Raw genomic sequence first — 20396 nt, forward strand, 5'->3', positions numbered from 1 at the left:
CTTATACCCATTGAAGAAACCAAATAACCTTTATTGAAAGATTTGAGGGTCTTAGGGTTTGTCTCAGGTAGGCCGAAGTTTAATCCTGTACTGAGATTCTTATAAGTAAAGATCATTATCCATCTTTAAGCCTGAGAGAAGGCAATAACATACTTGGGAGAAGAACGAAATATCGAGTAAAGTGAATTCATCTCAGTGGGTCGAGTAGGCCTCAAAGCTTATTGTATAAGGATGGAGCTCAAAACCTCAGGTTGAAGTTACCTCATAAAGTTACAAAGGTTTGAAAGCTTCAATAAGTTGACAAAGCAGTCTCATAAGGCCGAGGTTGTGTCATTCTTGTTGCAAAGAGCTTAGGACTAATGAAATATAAGCCTCAACATCTAAGGAAAAATTCTCAGTAAGTCTCAGATGCAAGGTAACCACTGTGCAAGCATATGGAAGTAGATTTGTTGTTTCTAAAGAAGTCGAGGTTGATAGATTGAGTCATTTCCAAAATTTAAGAATTAAAAGGGCAGAGTCCCTTAAATTCTTTAACGATCCAAGCTTGTATCACTTAAAAGGATCAAAAATTCAAAATCATAGATCACATTGTAGGCCGAATTTCTATTGCCTTGAAAGATGTGTTAAATCAGATTGAGTCATTGGTTCTAAAGCTATACTAGATTGCCTTTAGGAATTCTTTGTGACTGCTTGGATCAAGAGAGGTCATTTGTGAGTGTTGCAATAAAACTTGAAGTTCAACAAAATGAAAGAATGGTTGCTACAATCCATGGTTTGATTTGTGAGGTATGTAAGAAAGTCATTCTTTAATAGATTTGCAAATGGAAGTTTAGAACCTCATATTAAAGTGCTTGAAGATCATTGAAGTAAAGTATTTTCAGTATGTCTAGAAGGACAAAGTTTTTTAAAGTTTGTGTAAGACTGTAGCTTCCTCCTTAGTCAAAGGACTATGATTAGTCAGGGATTCTTGAAGAATCCATTAAGAACTATTATGGTGACTTTTGAAGGAGTCTCTTCACCCTTCAAAGATTCACAAATGATCTCCCATCATACTCAGGAAATATTGTTAAGATCAAAGATTCACAAATGATCTCCCATCCTACTCTGGAAATATTGTTAATTCATATTGTTGATCAAAGCAAGACAAAGTCTCATAAAGAAAGATATGTGAACTGAGAGTCTAAATAACAAACCTCTGTGTTTCTTTGAAAGATGTTGCATTATATGAAGAAGGACATTATTGAACTTTACTCCGTCAAAAAAAGGTATGGGAGATGTTGAGTTTCCCTTTAAGGATCATACCATGCTATTGGAAGCAAAGGGAGTTAAGAAAGATCACTTGTTAAATCTATTTGGCTCAAATATCTTGAGCACAATTATAAGAAGGGGCATTCAAAATGCAAAAGAAGCAGAGTCCCTCCTCAAACTCAGAAATCAAAGGGCCCCTTGATAAAATTCATTTGCAAACCTAGTACTATAGCAGGCCAAGGATATACAACATATTGGATTGAAGTTTTTGATTAAATCTATTGTTGCAAAGAAAGAATTGATGCCATGGAAAAATCTTGCATCTATTGTTATGAATGTTTGGGTGCTGAATATAATGCTTAGCCAAGAATGATGAAGTTTATTCTTTAGACCAAGTCTCTAAGGACAAAATGCTGCTGCTGTTACAATGATTTTGAGAAAGCAGAGTTACTTGGTTTGGAGTGACCAAGGATCATCATTAGACATCCTTGATTGATTAATGATGGATCAAGGACATTGTGATTCTAGGGTTTTGAACAATTGAATATCCAAGGTTTGTAAACCCTAGAAAGCAACAAGTCTTGGATAAAAATGTCCTAGGGTTTATGGACAAAACCCTAGGACTGGATTTAGATCAACATTTATTCTAAAAGAAGAAACCCTAGCTCTTAAGGAATAACATCATAATGATGATGTGGATGAGATTGATAAATTTGCTAACTGGATGCAAGAAGGCTAAGATCAAGAGTGTTGAGAAATCAATAGGGCAACATGTTGAAACTTGTAGCTTGGGAGGTACTCCAAACCCTTGGCTAGTGGGTTTTGGAGAATTTGGCACACAAAAGTGACTTGTGGGCTAAGAACACAAGCCTTTGGGATTTGTACCCAAGCATGTGGGTGTGAAACCATGAGGAGAATTTGACTTGTGATTGATGGAGATGATAGAGGACCCCGAGAGGAGCAAGGGGCAACGAAAATAATCGAAATATGAGTTGTATAAATGAAGTTATGAATTTTTGAGGTTATGCATGGGCAAATTGTCTAGAGAAGTCAAGCCGGCCTTAACATGAGGTGATCCTTTATTGGGCTAGATGTTGCCCTAGAAGAAGATATAAATAAGAGTTGTTTGGAGGCTTATTTATCATCCATCCAAGTGTGAGATATCACAAGATTACCTCTTATCTAATAGTAGACTTGAAGCAGCCTCAATGAAGGAGAAAAAGGAGTTCGGTTGGGCCTTTTCAAGATTGTTTTGAGGACCGAATGCATTAGGAGTAGGGCCGAGGTCAAGGAGGGAAGATCTTGCAAGTTTGTGCATAGATTAGGGTTGTTTCTTATCTCTATTTAGGCCGCATGTTTCCAAGTATGATTGCAGAAGGATGACAGGTTTGTTTATGGGAGTCGTGAGGCCTAGAGAGCCTTAAACTTTAGGTCGCAATCTCAGGGATGTACAACACAGTTGTGGAGAACTAAACAAGGGAAGAACGCATGATTTTAGAGCTAACTTTAGGATGGTGTCATGCCCTAACTAGAGCTCAATTTGCATAATAGCCATGGACAAGAAGGACAACAGTGAGTTGAGAAACAAGAGTTGTTTAGCCTTCTTGTTGTGATGTTTCACTAGGGATGTAGGTGTTCAGATTGGACAACAGTTTGGTGAACATCCTATGAGCAGTGATCATCAACAATTACATTTATTTCAAGAGGACCAACAAGAGGTTGCAGGTTAGTTTGGTCACCCTCTTGAGTTGATGCGATTTGTAGGAGGATGGTGTTCTAGTGTTGGATAGTTTGTTTGTTTTCTATTGGATGTTCGGGAATTGTTGGAGAGCAGCGTGAGAGTGGACCAAGTTGGCAAAATTGGAGCAACCTGAAGAACAACTTGTGGAGGATTGTAGAGTCTTGCTTCAAGCCCTAAGAAACAAGTCTCTTGAAGGATTAAGGGATTGTTAGAAGTGGCAAAAGAAGAGCTGAAAGGTTTTATCAGCCAATCCTGATTGAAGATAAGTACCTTCTAGATTTATGTTATGACAATGCTTTATTTTGATTGTTACTTATCCTCCCTGCTTGGATATTTGAGTGTTTGATTATTTCCAGCCTCTTGATGAAGATGTGATGAGTTGATACTTCTTAAGGATCTTTTGGATGTTTGCTGGTGTAGGTGGAAGAAGTTGGTGCAAGAACATGATGAAGGCTGGTACAAGAAAGAGGAAGCTAGAGCAATATGCAAGCTCTACTACTGCAAATGACAAAGCATATATGCTATCTGAATGCTACAAGTTGATAAAGGTATCTGAATATTACGAGGTATGTATAGTATATTGTTTCATTTTAGTTGCAATGTTGGATGACAAGTTAAGCCTTGAGGTATGACAAGAATATCACCCTCATAGATGACTTGATTCATGCATGCTAGTCACATGCATATGAAAGTAAGTTTGATTTCCAGTACATGTGATATATTGGTGCATTTTATAGTAATAACGAATATGATCTCTCTGATATTTGACAACCCTCATCCACATATATCACTCTCCTTCCGCTCATTATAATCCCATTCATCATTTCTTCCATTTGGGTCCACATCCCTCCACTGTGTCCGCATAGGGTTAGCCTTCCCTTCCCCTTGCCCACACAAGCCTAAAATGATGCCTTAGAGGTTGATGCAGCTGAAAAGAAAAGTAAAAGCATAATTGGCCACATTAAACAGGAAAATGTACCACAAAATGCAAAATATGGTCGGGACAAATACATTTAGCATGTGGGCAAAAGCCAAATGCATGAGCTCTACCCCATACCCATGGTCATCACCCTGGTTCCTATAGGCCCTAGATGAGCCTCCTTTATCATTTAGGAACCCATGATTGTCCCAACCCCTGGTGGGCAATGAACCGCCCTACCTTAAAGGGGATATCCACTGCTATACCTTACACATCATGCTCCTATCCCTTGAGCCTCGAGCAGTTAATCAACGAAAAATCATTAAAGGCAAAAGGCAAATGAATAAGGGTGGAAAAATAAAGGTCGGGGTATCTCATGCACCATGATTACTCCCTCCTGTACATTATATACCCAAGTGTGGGCTTCCCTTTATTAGCTACCCTTGTACCTTGACATGTGTAAAGACTGTAAATAGATGCAAAAAAAACAGTAAGGGATTTATATCATGAACCTGTAAACAATTTCCTGAAATCTGACAAAATTGATTAACAGAACTGCTGAGGTACTTACCTGTGCCCCTGTGGTTGAAGATGCCTCCGGCTGCGCTGCTACAGTTACCAAAAGAATGAATCCACCCAGCCAAACTGAGCAGAACCTGGTTGCTCAATCCAATAAGCTTCTTAACAGAAGCCGACTGTTCCCCCATGCCCAAAACCTCAGAACACTCAAGCTCATCTTGTGGATGATTTCCTCCTCCTTCCCAATTCTCCCCTCCGTTTTTCCCCCTTCCCAAATCATTGTCCCGTGGTTTTATCCTGTTGTTTGGCGGTGGCCGCTCTTCCATCTGTAGCCCACCGCTCAGCCTGTTGATGACACGCTCCTCCCTTACGCATTCCTTCCTTATCTCATTTAAGGTCGTGAATATATATGTTTATGTTTTGAAATCATATGATATTTTTATTAAATATTCTTTTTAATATAACCTTTATATCATATATACCACATTATGATTTAATATATCATTTAAACATTATAAACATTATATTTAATATATCACATTGTTTTATTATATATTTGTTTTAATATAACATTATAACTTTATACTTGGAGCCCCTTCTAATTAGTTTCTTATATATATTTTAAAATTTATTATAAAAATGTATTAATATAATTTTTATCAATAATTTGGAATATATAATTTATATAGTCCTTTTTTAAGATTTACCCATACATTAAGCAATATGAATGAGTAGAACCTCTATTCAAAGAAGTGTCATGGTATTTAGCTCTTATAATTAATTTAGTATAAAATACTAGTGCGGTGTATGCAACACATGCATATGTAGCTATCATATGCATATACCGTATGCCTACTATTATTCTTGTGTTCTTTATATTTATAGATGGGTCATTACAACATGTGGCTTAGGATTGCCCCTTTCATTCCCTACTCTATTCCATCACTTTATCACATGCCACCACCATTTGAAGGATGTACCTTGGACATATCATCTACTTTAAAAGTAGAAACCACCTAATAGGGTACTTGGTTAACCCACGTTGGAGCTTGGAGACATTAGCACATGCCAAAGCGCACTATGGAAGGGCATGCCATTATGAGGCGCCCACTTGTTATCCATGGTTAGTAAGCTCTTTAACTCGATTTCTTTAAAAACTTCTTGTACTGGAAGGAAAGGGGATGCACTGGATCTTACGAAGGACTGCAAATGGTCTCCATTTTGGGTTTGGTCTCCATATACGAGGTCCTAACTCTCCAGAGGGCTACATTGGCACATGTAGGGTGTGTTTAGAGAGCCATGGGCCTCCATAGCAGTAGACAACATTCCATGGATCCCCAGAGATGTTCATAGATTGCTCGAGTTTCATTTATTGGATGAGGAAGATGCACTTGGTTCAGCGTGCCTAACCGGTCCCACAGTGGTATCATGCACTTGGCAAATGACCCAGGACCTGTATGATGATGTGGCATCACTTATACTATCATTTGAGCCCTTGCAGATGGTCTACATGCATCTTCGATCTATTTGGAGACCCATGAGGAGACTTGTGTGCCCCCATACCCATTAGGAGCACCACAAGTTTCTTATTTGGAGAACAAGGGGCCAAACCTTTGTCCACTACTTTTGGGAGTCCTATTTCTTATTATGGCACCTATGGACTTCATCAGTGCTCTTAGAAGGCCCAACTTGTACTATTGATCATTCAACCTCTTGAGAGGCTTATTCTTTTGTTTATGAGCTAGTTTGGTGGGCTTGTCACCAAAAGTTATTTATTTTGCACATTATTTTATTCTAGGGGCTAATGTAGGCTTAATTAGCTAAATATAACTCATTAGAAGTGTATAAATTAAATACAAGTGATGTGAATTCATTTTAGCATCAACACTTAGATTGGACTTATATCTCTTTAGAGAACTTCGCTATCCTTCTTAGAGGACGAATTTTGGAGCATGGAATGAATTTTGATGTTTGGATTATTTTCTCTTGTCTTGGAGCTTCTTGATTGGAAAATTCTTGATTGTTGGATATATTCTTAATACTTGTAAGTGCAATTTAATGCTATTTTCTCTTTCTATTTTTGTCACATACATTGCTGCTGGGATTTCACTATATTAGGGCTAAATTTACAACATTCATTTATGCAAAGTTATGGAAATTCGATTTCTAGATAGTGATGCTTCATGTATGGGCCATGTATTATGAATGAATGTTCCTAGAGATACTTCTTTATTGAAATTCATCTTGATAAGCCATCAATTTTGCAAAACGAAGTATAAAGCTCTTGAAGCTTCTTTTGCCGCTACCGTAATGCTATGTGAAGTTGTCTTTGAGGCCTCCTTGACATTGATAATTCAATATCCATAGTCACAATTACTCTTGACTCCAAATCTCCCCAAACGATTAGGCACTGGTCCACCATAAGATTGATCACCTTAAACTTATTTTCCTTATCTCTTTCTTTCTAGGCCTAGTCTACATAGGTCACCTAAGGCATCACTTATTTCACAATCTAGCCATCCAAATAATTCGATTTTTGGTCCACAAATGCGCTAGAGTTTTCTCTAGAGGCCTTCCAAATTTGAGGCAAATCCGACAGTAGGATCTCGAGATATTGCAATCCCTAGTTGGAGGACCTTTTCTTGCCCTAGGTTCCTTTTGGCTAGTGACCTCATTGGGATTATTGCATCAAATTAAAAGAAAATTTCTCCTTTAATCCCTTTCCCCCCCCTCAATTAGGTTAAGCACACCCTTGGTTGATAAATTCCATCCCTTTGACCTAAATCTGGGTCCACTTGGTTCCGTGTGGTCCCACAACTTATTAAAGCCAATCTCACAAAGACCACTTGGAATCTAAGTTTCCACAAGGATTTTAGGAGGTAAGAGTCTTCTTGACAAGTCATATACTCAAACCCTAACTCTTAGAATTCCCCTAAGCCCTTCCTAGAGAGCCTTTCATCTTGCTTTCAAAGCATGCAAGCCATATACCTAAGCCTCTCTTGTGAATAGGCTTCTAGGATCACCTCTCATCCTATCATTGATCCATTCATTTTCGTGATTCCTATTATAACAGGTCTCCTCCCATCGGTGAAAGTCCATAAAGAGTAGGGAGCTTTAGCGGAGGTGACAATGGGCAGTAACCCTTCAAGGATCCCCTTTTAGGACCCCTGCTAGTTTGAGCGGTAACAAATATCATACCCTCAAGTTGGGCTTGTTGGGATTGTCCCTCCCCGTCTGGCCAACAGGTTGAGGAGGCTTGGGGGTGTGTGATCCTTACCTTTGGTAAGTCGGGTAACTCACCCAAGCTCGGATTATGATGCCGGTGTTCTACCACTTGATTGTTTAGGGGTCATGTTGGGAAGATCAACGAATAATAGGATAAGTGTGATCCTTACCATTAATGTTAAGTGGTATCCCTCCTATTATCGCCGGACAGTAAGATAGGCACGATCCTCATGTCATCAGGTAAGTGGCATCTCTCCTATCGCCCATGGATTCTTAGTGGCAACGCTAGGCTCCCCGATTTGGTTCCAAGTTGAGCAGGGCTCCCATATGTTGTTCCGGATTGAGCTTAGCTTTCCTATGTTGTTGTGGGTTGAACTAGGCTCCCCTATGATGTCAGATCATTCTTCTTCAGATTTGAGATTGTTCATCAAATGGAGATGAGCGAGATGAGTCGAGACAAGATATGACTTGATGATGATGATGATTTCAGATGATTGCATTGATTATTGGATATAAGATGGAAGTCGGATGCTTCCCTATGATAATGATGTGGGTTCAGATGGACTCCCCTATGATGATTCTTCTTCTTCTTCTTTAGATCGAGATTGTTCAGCTGATGATCAAAGGACGAGATGTGATGAGATGGATATTTTGTTGATATAGCTAAGATGGAGGTCATGAGATTTGACCTAGAGATTAATAGGGTTTGAGGATTGATCTCCCCTATTGTTGATTGTGCATTATTCTTCTTCTATGAGATGAGATGTAATGATGATGCAACTGCCTACCTTCTTATATTGTGACATGACATCCGAGATAAGATTGTTTTGAGAGGGAGCAGAGCAGAGTAGAGATGAGATAAGACTATGTATGCAGATGCAAATTTCTCCCTAGCTGAGAGTGAGTGTTAGATTTGGCAAGTAGGGAGAAATTCCCTAATCCATCGGATCAAATAAAAAAACATCTATTTGGATCAAAAGAAATTATTATTATTATTTGGGCAAATAATTATAAGAGGATCTGGAAATAAATATTTAAAGTTTAAATGGAAAAGTTCAAATTTGAAATTCCCTCCATGTCAAGGCAAGTTTCCTCATCAAGACAATTATAAATAGATGTCTCTCCTCCTTTGCTCATATCATGGAAACTTCATACTGGTTAGAAGTCTTCACATTGATTGAAAGTCTTCGCATTGGTTTCTTGCATTGACATCCTTGTTCAGGATTATACTCTTATCTCTGTTCTGGGAATTCTACTTGTCTTTGCTTCAAACCTATTAATTTATGACTACAAGACTCGCTTTGTTGATATCAACAGATGATCTAGCTCTTGGAACAATCTTATTTACTCTCACATACTCTTTCTCAGCGTCAGCAGGACTCTCGCATAACTAAGGCTATGGGATTTATATTATATGGTCTAATTTATCTCTACAGGTATGGCATCACTACTTTGGCATGATCCCTTGTACTCACATCATTATGTGGATTGTCTAATGATAACGATCTCACTCTCTGTATTTGTATGGCATTTGCGATGTGTATGGTGGCTTGAGTCTAAATGGAAATCTCACTATATTGTCATATGGCATCAATGAATTGATACACTCACATCTCTTGCATTTGTAATATCATATGATCTTGCTCAACATCCTTTGACCTCGCTCTGTCTATGGTCGAGATCTTGATTAATGGCACAAGGTAATGTATTTGCACCACTGCAATTATGTATGGCTTCAGATCACTATGTATGGTTCCGTTCCTCTGCATTACATGTGTGGTTTCATATTAGTATGGTGTCGCAAATTGCAATATTGTTTTTGGTGGCATTGATTCATAGTTCGTATGGGATTTATGAAATGTCATATGTATGATCCCAATATACAGTTTGTATGGCTCCAATTTATGATTTGATTGGCACTTAGTATATATGGCATCAAAAATTGTTTTATCTCCAGTTACCCTGAAGTGAAATCCTATTAAGGACAATAATCTTGATTCAGATATACATGCACAGACCCCAATAGATTAAGCAGTGATCCTTGGCAGGAATCTTGAAGAAATCTTGGCAACATATTTTTAATGATGGCAGTTTGCCAAGCCTATTTTTGACCATGATGTACATAGCTGAGCTTTCATGCATACAACTAACTTAGTCTTGACAAAGTCGGATATCAGTGATATGTCTTATCGGAAGTCAGTTCACAAACAAAGTGGTGAACTGACCTGGTCTAGCCCTAAGAGGTTTGATGTAGTGTTATAACCTTGTTATGGATATACTTTGTATCTCATCTGAAAAATTGTTGAAATCTAATAGAAGAAGAAGACTTGAATTTTGGGTTTTCCCCCTTGTGGGGTTTTTGCCTTGGTCTCTGACCAAACTTGATGTCTCTATGTGTGAATTCTTTTCTTCTTATGATCCTTTTGTTTCCGCTACATTGTTGTTGATATTATTCTTTCTACGTAATTGCATATGAAGTAATAATGTTAAAATGTGGAGGGGTGAATTCAATAAATGATGCAATGCAAATATCAAAGCAAAGAACAATATAGCCCTAAGAGAAAAATTAATATGGAATCAAATTTGGGCTGAAGAAAAGAGATCACCCCTATGAAGACACCTATGTCAAATAGAAGCGAATATGGCAGAGACCTAAAAAAAACTAGTGTTTGAAGGAAACTATAGGTAAACTTGTTCTAACAAGTGAAGTTAGGGCTTGATAGATAGTCATGAGGTTAAGGTTTGGAATAAACCCCTGGAGTATGGCTTGGATATTCTAGCATGATTCTAGCACCTGTGACAGATTCAGTGTAACCCTAGATGTGTTGAAGATGATATGTTTGAGCCTGGCTGCTGATAAAGTCGATTAATGATGTTAAGTTGAGGCATCTCCTCTCTTGATGATAGATATATGGCTGATGTCCTGTGGTACTTTATGATTTAAGGATTCTACTGAAGGCATCATCGATATGCAGATGATGAACTATAGTTATTCTTGAAGATTGAATCAAGAGGGAGTTGATCACTTCCTTCAATCCTAGGCTGAGACTTTGTAGTGGATGTTTATAAATGTAACTAGTTTCGATCTTCATAACTGTTGTTGTACTCATTTCAATATGTATCCTATGTAACAAACAAGAAAATAAAAGAAAAAGTTATTATTATTAAAGCATGGGTTTCATGCTCATTATTGATGGTCTTTTAGGTAAAAGCATGTTCTTCATGCTTCTAGGGTTTGTTAGGTCTTAGGATTTATTGTCATGAGTCAAAGGAGTCAACATCATGTTTATAAGACCCTTCTAGGCAAAATGTAATTATAAAAAGAATTATTTTGAGTCTAGAAAGTTCGAGAAACTCCAAAAATACAAGTTGACCCAAAAGGAGGGAATTCGACCCCTTGAGAAGGCTATATAAAAAAGCAGTTCGACCTCATTTGGGACTCACTCACTCCATAAGTTCGATATCTCAAGAAGAAGTTCGATTTGTAGCTAGAAGAAGCAGAAAAGGAGAGCGAAGGTCTAGGAGGCAAGGAAGTACGAAAATATCTTGTTTCTGGGCTTTATCTCTCTCGCGTGCAAAATTCTAGGGTTTTTGGGCTGCAGGAATAGGCTGAAATTGCAGGGTCAAAGTTGCAGTATTGAAGCTAGCAAGTCGAAGTTGCAGTATTGAAGCTGGTTGGTGTAGAATCAAGGAAGGACTTGAGGAAGGGCTAACTTGGTACTAGGAGAAGGACTTGGTCTAGGGTTTGGGTCTTTGTATCTCATTTGAAGCAGATTCTAAGAAGAGAAGAGTTTTCGAGTTTTCCCCTTGGAGGGGTTTTGCCTTGGCTGAGAGCCTAATATCTGTGTCCTCTATTGTTGCTATTATTGTTCTTGATATTGTTTGATGAAAAGATCTAACTAAAGAAGATAAATAAGATTCACAAACAAATATCAAGGTTAAGGAAAATAAGATTAATAGTTACCACTATCCATTTTCAAACATGGTATCAGAGCTAAGGTGAACAAGAAAGTCAGATGGAAGGACATTCGAAAGAATTTCTTGTCAAAGGGAAGGGAAGAGGAAAATCGAAAAAAAAGACTGAAGAAGAAAACTTCAAGAAGGATTGAGAACTCTTTGGTAGAAGACCTAGTAGGAGGGTTTCTACTGAAGAAGATCGAGACTACATCAAAGGAAAATTTCAAAAAGGGTGTTGATTTCTCTTAAAAGAAGATCTATTTGGAAGGTATTTTTCAAGAAGACATCAAGGATCTTGGAAGTTTTTGTTGGAAGAATCCCTTTTAAAGATATTGTTGAAGACTCTTCAAGGATATTGAAGGCATCAAGAAGATTGAAGACATCATCAAGGAGAATCTTAATCTCAATTAAGTATCATATTATTACATCATGTCTAAATCTACAAGTCATATGGGTTCTTTATGCAAGGAGAGCAATAAGCTCATTGGGGCATCAAACTATCTAGCATGGAAGAAAAGAATTGACTTGATACTCACAGAACAAGAAGTAATGGAATATGTTACTGGGGAAATCACTAAACCAAGCAAGGACAAGACACAAGAACTAGCAAAGTACAAGAAAGGGGAAGTAAGGGCTCAAAGGATCATAGTTGAATCAATTAAGGATTCTCTTGTTCCATTTGTTGCAAACTTGAAGACTTCCAAGGCCATGTATGAAAATCTAGTGAATTTGTACTCTGTAAGTACAACAAGACAAAAGATGTCTTTGCAGAACAAGTTATATAGAATGAAGAAATCAAAGGATGAGGATGTGGCATCCTTTCTCATGAGAGTCTCTCAACTAAGAGACCATCTGCAAGGACTTGGGGAACCAATTACTGATTCTAAAGTAACCATTTGTGTATTAAATGCATTGCCACCAAAATGGAGCAACTTTGCAACAAGCATCTACTCCAAGAAGGATTCAACTCCCTTTAATGAGTTGTGGGCTCAGTGCATATTGGAAGAATCAAGGATCAAGGTCAAAGATGACATTGGATCATATGAGAAATCTCAATCCTTTTTAGCCCGAGTCAAGAAGCTGAAGAAGGGAAAGTTTGGAAAGTCCAAGAAGAAATATATGTCCAAGGTTCAATGCTTTAAGTGCAATGAGTTTGGACATTTTAAGAGGGATTGTCCAAGCCTACAGAACAATAAGAGAAAGGAAAGGAGTGAAGCTCATGTAGCCAAAGCGGTAGGAGAAACTGAGAAGAGGGCAAAGAAGGAAGAAGTGAAGGATCTTTACTACTAAAGAAGGTTCACTGACTGTCAAGTTATTTATGAAGATTAATCTTTCTTTTGGGGTAGTATGTTTTGCATAGCATCATAGAGAGAAACATATGATAATAGCATGCCTAGAATTTACATCATTAAGTTGCTTTGTAGAGATCATTTAGATAGATGGATAGATAGACCATTTTGCATATTGATCATCCAGGCATTATTCAACATTATGTTAGAGGAAGTCATCTTGCTTAGGTGGATCATCATGATCCTGTAAGAACCATACTTATGAAAGGTTCTTGGAAGAAGCACTATGACAAAGGTCTGTAGACATTCCATGTAATATGGAATCAATACTGTTAAATGGATGAAATAATGCAATGGGTCAGGATGCAGGTTCTTTGTGAGATATATGGATAGTTGGATGATTGGATGAAAGCATAGGAATGCATGCTGGATATAAAACTTTGGATAAGATTCATATGTATAGAATCTTGTGGAAAGAAAGTTGGTCATAAAATATGCTTAGGTATATGGATATATGATGCTTGAAAAGAATAGGATTTGACTTACTTAAGGATGTATAAATAATTTAAGACTTTCTCTAGAATATATATAATAATGATTAACATCTAGTATAGTCTCCGGAAGAAAAGTTGTAACTTGGTAATCAAGTTCGATCCTTGGGCACTCTGATGCATGAAGGAAGATTCATATGGAGATGGACCATGAGGATGTTGATGGAACGAGAAGGTCATCATGATGAGGTAAGTTTGATTTTAATTATTGTTGGTTATTTGGTTAACATATTATTTTGCTACCTGGTAGAATGTTGCAGGGATACATGATGACAATTGAGGCAAGTTCAACTGTATGGATGAAAATGTATGAGGATTATTGAGGGAAGCTCAATATCTGGTACCTGGCAACTGTGAAGTCAAGATGTGGACATCTTGGGATTAAAAGGTAGCAGTGTGAGAAGCTGACCTGAAGTGCAAAGGAAGATCACTTTCAAGAGGAAGCTATGGTCAGCTTGAAGTTTAGGAAGGCTCAAGGCAACGCCTTCATGTTGAAGATGAAAGTGATGAGCAAAAAAGGTGACCTGGAATCTGTCACAAGATTGAAGAGAGAAGGTGGCTCCATGATACCTTGAAAGAAAGAAAACTTGATGATGTAGAGGAAAGAAGGAGCCGGGCAGTTATGAAGAATTGGTAGCAGATACTCAGAAGAAGACAAGTTATGAGGCTTGTGGTGTTGACTTCCCAAATAGAAAGGAAGTCTAGATATCCTCTGGATTTAAGAGGGAGTAAATGAGTCTCCTTGTATAGGAGAAAGGTTCTATTCTCAATATTAAAGGAGAATAGGGATGTTCTCTCTGGTTGAGAGGGAGTGATGTTGGACATCACATGTGCATTCTCGTCTTCATGTGTCATGCACTTGACTAGGACTAATAGTCATAAGTCTAAGTGAAGGTCATGAAGAGAGAATGGTGGAGGATTGGATAAGCATTTGTGGTTTCCTTGAGGATAAAACATCCAAGAAAGGAAAGGTACCAACACTCTTTGAGGATGTGACAGGTATCCAAGAGAAGAGTGGTCAAAGAGGACCAATATTCTTTGAGGACTCAGGATTGGAGATCCAAGATAAGAATAGTCCTAAAAGGACATACCTTGTAGACATCCAGATGGGGTATAGTGTGTATCAGATGTTAAGCCTCCCAACATAATGCTCTTGATTAAAGTAGAACTTGTCTAGTTAGGCCTCAGAGACAGTGTTGGTCTTGATAATGATGCTTATGATATGGCTTATCAATCCAACTCTTCTTTTGAAAACTCTTCAATTTGAGATATGATGTTGTACTAGTTGTACAATTATGAATACCTCCCTAGTTAAGACTCAAGAGAGAGAGAGTTGAGAAATGCAACTAGTTTCGATCTTCATAATTGTTGTTGTACTCATTTCAATATGTATTCCATGTAACAAACAAGAAAAAAAAGGTTATTATTATTAAAGCATAGGTTTCATGCTCATTATTGATGGCCTTCTAGGTAAAAGCATGTTCTTCGTGCTTCTAGGGTTTGTTAGGTCTTAGGATTTATTGTCATGAGTCAAAGGAGTCAACATCATGTTTATAAGACCCTTTCGGGCAAAATGTAATTATAAAAAGAATTATTTTGAGTCTAGAAAGTCCAGGAACTCCAAAAGTACAAGTCGGCCCTATCAGCTACAAGTCAACCCAAAAGGTGGGGATTCGACCCCTTGAGAAGGCTATATAAAGAAGCAGTTCGACCTCATTTGGGACTCACTCACTCCACAAGTTCAATATCTCAAGAAGAAGTTTGATCTGTAGCTGGAAGAAGTAGAAAAGGAGAGTAAAGGTCTGGGAGGCAAGGAAGGACGAAAATATCTTGTTTTTGGGCTTTATCTCTCTCACGTGTGCGAAATTCTAGGGTTTTTGGGCTGCATGAACAGGCCAAAATTGCAGGACGAGTTGCAGTATTGAAGCTGGCAAGTCAAAGTTGCAGTATTGAAGTTGGTCGGTGTAAAATCACGGAAGGACTTGAGGAAGAGCTGACTTGGTACTAGGCGAAGGACTTGGTCTGGAGTTTGGGTCTTTGTACCTCATTTGAAGCAGATTCTAAGAAGAGAAGAGTTTCTGGGTTTTCTCCTTGGAGGGGTTTTTCCCTGGCTGAGAGCCTAATCTCTGTGTCCTTTATTGTGGCTATCACTGTCCTTGATATTGTTTGATGTAAAGATCTAACTAAAGAACATAAGAAAATATCAAGGTTAAGGAAAATAAGATTAATAGTTGCCATATCCATTTTCCAACAGTGGAAATGATATTTCATTCTAATCTCAAAGTAGGCAAAGCCTTTGCAGATAAAATATTCCTCTGTGTTTACTTCATTCAACAAACATAGTTTACAAATCTGTTCCTTGCTGTGGAGATAGTTATCCTCAACTGTCTACGGAGCCCATGTAGAAATTTGACTCAGCATGCGGCTTGTTTAACTAACAAAAGCAATATCCATTTATATTTTTGAATCGTGATCATATTTTGGTAAAAGAGTGATCAACTATTTAATGTTCATAAAGTTTTAACTTATTTTTTGAGGTATTTTTATAAGAAAATGATGCCTGTAAAATGTGTATAGAAATGCTCATGACAACCATACGAGTATAACCATCAATTTCCAAGCCTATGCCCTGATGGTGTTGATATTCCAGATATGATTGCCTTCCTTCACTTAGATAATTAGTCTTTGACATGCATATTAATATACTCAGTCACATTCATTTTATACATAAGTTTTACTTTTCTTCACATGTGCTACATAGTTCTTAGAGACGTGCCTATCCTTTCATAGTGTTGTTGAATTATTAACATTTGATAATAGGAGTCAAAGGTAAATATTGACAATGTGACATTCGTGACATGCATATAAAGTTTTGGTAGTTAAGGGGAATTTGGTAGCCAAACTACTGAACATATGCATATGGATAGTGGTGTATGTAGTATGTACCTCATTGTATGAACTTATGAAGTACTCCGTGTAATAAAAACTCTTATTCTGCATTTCCCACTGGTGTATATTTTTTTTTTCCATACATCTATGATAGTAAATAATGTTTACTTGGATGAAATGTACTACATATTCCTTAGACATTTCACATCTTTCACATTTATGCCCCAATATCAAATCTTTGTGCCAGACTGTACGGTTTGAAATGCTGTTGCTTCCAAATTCTTTAAAGAGTGATTATTTGAGCCAGTTGTATGTTCACTGCTTAGAAGTTTAAAGACATGGTGAGCACATAGAACTTGAAATAATTAGCAATATGTTCTTTTAATCTTCATGTTGTTAATGCATGTTTGTGCAGGTCATAATCCTTGCAAGGGAGTGTGGTTTAAAGCTAGAGCTTGATGATATTCCTGTTCAGAACCTTGTCCCAGAACCTTTGCAGGTAACTAATCCATAACCATCATCTGTCTGGGGTTGAATTTAGAAAAATCCATAGAATCTGTCATAGATGTTATCAGTAATCATCAGATTCATAAGTATTATGAATATGTTTACACCTCTATTCTCAAAAGAAGTATCTGGCATTTCTATTGATGAAGCTCAATTCAAAAATCAGTATCTTTATGTGACCAATTCATCTGGTGGATTTTCAGAGGTGCACTTCTGTGGAAGAATTTATGAATAAGCTTCCAGAATTTGATCATGAAATGAAAAAGCAAAGAGAAGATGCAGATTCTAGTGCTGAGGTATGTCAATAGCAGGCAGAATAGAACATAGTTTACCTTGTTGATAATAAGATAAAAGAAACTTTCTCATTGACATTGTATCTTAATACCTTGTTACACAACCTGCTTATTACAAGTATGATGAAATTAGATACGAGCTCTAAATTTGATTACAAATTATTGATTGCTATTTGCTCATTTGTTGATAATTCACATCGAAGATGTTCTGGGAATTTACAGATATGTTTTGGGCTAGCTCCTACTGAAATTCAGTAGTAGCTTTCATTTTTTGGGGTGCTTCCAGTGACCATTCATCATTTGCTTTATTTTGGGTACTTCAATTTTTGAACTTTTAAGCTGGTCTTCAAATACTAATATCTTAACATCATGTGTTTTGCTTCAAAGGTTCTTAGATACGTTGGAGTTGTTGATACTGTTGCTAACAAGGGTCATGTAGAGCTGAGGAGGTATTCAAAGACACATCCATTTGCCCAACTATATGGGTCCGACAATATCATTGCATTCACAACAACAAGGTATCATAAGCAACCACTTATTGTGAGAGGCCCAGGTGCAGGGGCAGAAGTTACTGCCGGTGGAGTTTTTAGTGACATTCTACGGTTAGCCTCCTATTTGGGTGCTCCATCTTAGTCATTATTTTGTTAGAACGAATGATTCTTCTCCTGCTATGTGTGTTAACTACTGACTAGATTTTTATATTATAGTTAGAGTGAGATCTATATTCCTCTAGTATGTTCAATTTCTCCATGGTGAGTCCTAGTTGGTTTAGATGCCTCCTATTCCTAGCTTTCCCACCTTGGATTCTAGACAGGAAAATTGAACATATACAGGTTTACATGCAAAGGTTCGTAATGGAAAACTGGAGATTTTGCCATTACGAGCAGGGAAAGATGTAAATGGCAAGATTTGCATTAGCATAAGGAAATTTTTTTAAGACCTGGTCAAGGTTTAGGAGTCGTTCAAATTTTGTTTCATTTGAGAAGCACCGTTCCCTTGAGTATGTAATATGAAGATATGAGTAATCATCTTATGACATGGTTAAGAAAAGTCCAAACTTGAATTGTGAACCTCTAGTGCCAGTTTGTTTTCTTTATTTGGGTTTCTATTTGCACTGACTTTAGAAATAAGGCAACTGGCTTGTAATATAGCAAGGACCCACCAAGGGGAGTCAGATAGAAGAGTGGATACAAGGAACTGTAATTAGCATCTCTAGATAACCTTGTTAAATGTCACAAGTGTGCTATGAACATTATTTACTGATGTTGAACCAAATCCTCACATTTGGAATTGGATAATGGAAATCTACAGAATGTGAGTGCTTGAAATATTGTACCTACTTTTCCCAGCATCAATCTGAAAAATTTAAATAGTCTTTGAAGAAATATTTTCTGATACATTAAGAGTAATGTCTTATAGTTTAATGATAGTTTTGAGATTATGAATTTTGAAGACTTGGTTTTCACATAACAAAACAACCATGGGATTATATTTCTCTAAGAGCACTGGAGCACATTTTCATCTGTTCACTCATTTCCTAAGATATTTGGACTGCATGGGCTTTTGGACAAGGGTTTAGTAGAAATTTATGAGTGGAATGTTTTTGCTCTGTTTCCATTATTTTTACTTGAATGCTTTGAATGGTCTCCAGGAGAAAAGTTTTACTAATTGGAAATGGATCATGAGTGGAATTCTGAATCTTTGGTTTCAAACAAATTGTCTAACTTAAGAGGTTGCCCATAATATGAAATGTTTATCAGATGTGATGCCACCCATAATTTCAAAAAGTTTATCAGATGTGAGCTAACATAACTAGGTGTCCATTTATTAAAAAAGAATATTTGTACAGTTCTTTATCTCCTATTTTGTTGCATGCGTTAATGTTTTTAAGAGCTATTTGTATTCCTTAAACATACAAGAATTTTAAAGTTTTACTGAATGATATTTGAGGCAAAGAAACACGTGATGCTTCATCAAACATATATTATACTATATTTTAGGGTGCTTGACTAGATTTTCTTGTCTTTAATTTCGATGTGCTTTAAATGGAACTTCTAATAGTAAAATCTGATTCAACAAAATCCCTTTTATGCCAACTTAACAAAAAGTTTTTTTGCAATTTGCATCAATATCCAAGCAAGACTTGGCAAATGAATAAGGAACATTTTACTTATGGATATGGGTCCTTGGCCAAAACATCAGACTAGGCATCTGGCAAGGCATCCACTTTAATGATTCTTTACCTACAGAATTCCCTACTGGTTCTAGACAACCGCTTTTGGGAATTGACCGAAAGACTCTTTACTAATGGATATGGGTTCTTAACAAAAATGCAAAACCATGGGTGTATGGCAATGTACCCACTTTCATGAGTCTTGTGGAATTTCCTGTTGCAACTAGGCAAAGGTTTGTGAGAACTGAATGCAGGAAGTTTTACTCGTGGATATGGGCCCTTGACCCCAAAAAGCAATTGTACTTCTTGCCAGGGACAAATGGAAAATATTCCATGTTCTGAAATGTGAACATGCTCAATGGTGAATTAAAGGAGTCGATTTAAAATTCTGAAGAAGAAAATGTGTTATATAGTTATAAATCAGGGTGAAAATACTGAAGAAAGCTAAAGGGTGAATCAAAATCCTTTATACTAAATGGATAGAGTGGTTGCTAGGGGAAGTGGGAGATACAAAGATTGAAAGTCACTTTGCTTTTGAGACACTCCTGCAATAAATACATAGAGAGAGGCCATGGTTGCGACAAGTGAAAGATCAATGGTTTAATTATTGAATGTTGGAAAAACATGGAAGACATCATGTTGGAAGCCTTGAACTGAACATAAAATTTCCCTCTTGGTTTGGATAGTTCTAGCCTTTATTTTTTCTCAAATGATGAACCCGTTGTGCTAAAATATAATTGTTAAAATCCAAAGAAATAAGATACGTCTTCAAACAGAAGCGTGTGCAGGATTGAGCTCATCCAAAATTACATGATTTAAATCGATTTTAAACATGTGTCCAAGCATAGGCTAGTCACTAGAAATTGGACGATGATTGATAATGTTTGACGAATTTTTAAAATTCTTGTATTGACTGCCCTTATGCTATGTAGTTGGTAACTTCGTATCATGCTCGTTGAAAAGTGATTAGGCAAGCATTTATATATGTTAAGCATTATCACAAATAAATTATCTGGGTTATGTTTACATATTTCCACTGTGTTGTAGACGTTGTGAGACCAATTTGGATTGATGGCATGCTATAT

At 37.2% G+C, this 20396-nt stretch overlaps 1 protein-coding gene across 1 annotated transcript in view; it reads left to right on the plus strand.

Moving 5' to 3' along the window:
* The window catches only part of LOC149142899 (bifunctional aspartokinase/homoserine dehydrogenase 2, chloroplastic-like), a 287370-nt gene extending 269162 nt beyond the window's left edge, over positions 1–18208 (plus strand). The window contains exons 16-18 of the mRNA XM_089453184.1: positions 16754–16837; positions 17049–17141; positions 17526–18208. Coding sequence (XP_089309310.1) covers positions 16754–16837; positions 17049–17141; positions 17526–17771 — 423 coding nt within the window. The 3' untranslated portion in view covers positions 17772–18208. The remainder of the gene's footprint in view (positions 1–16753; positions 16838–17048; positions 17142–17525) is intronic.
* The last annotated feature ends 2188 nt before the right edge of the window (positions 18209–20396 follow it).

The sequence above is a fragment of the Pinus tabuliformis genome, chromosome X (genome assembly GCF_031772625.1).
Source record: "Pinus tabuliformis cultivar Carrire ecotype Pingquan chromosome X, CPIR1, whole genome shotgun sequence".
Taxonomy (NCBI): domain Eukaryota; kingdom Viridiplantae; phylum Streptophyta; class Pinopsida; order Pinales; family Pinaceae; genus Pinus; species Pinus tabuliformis.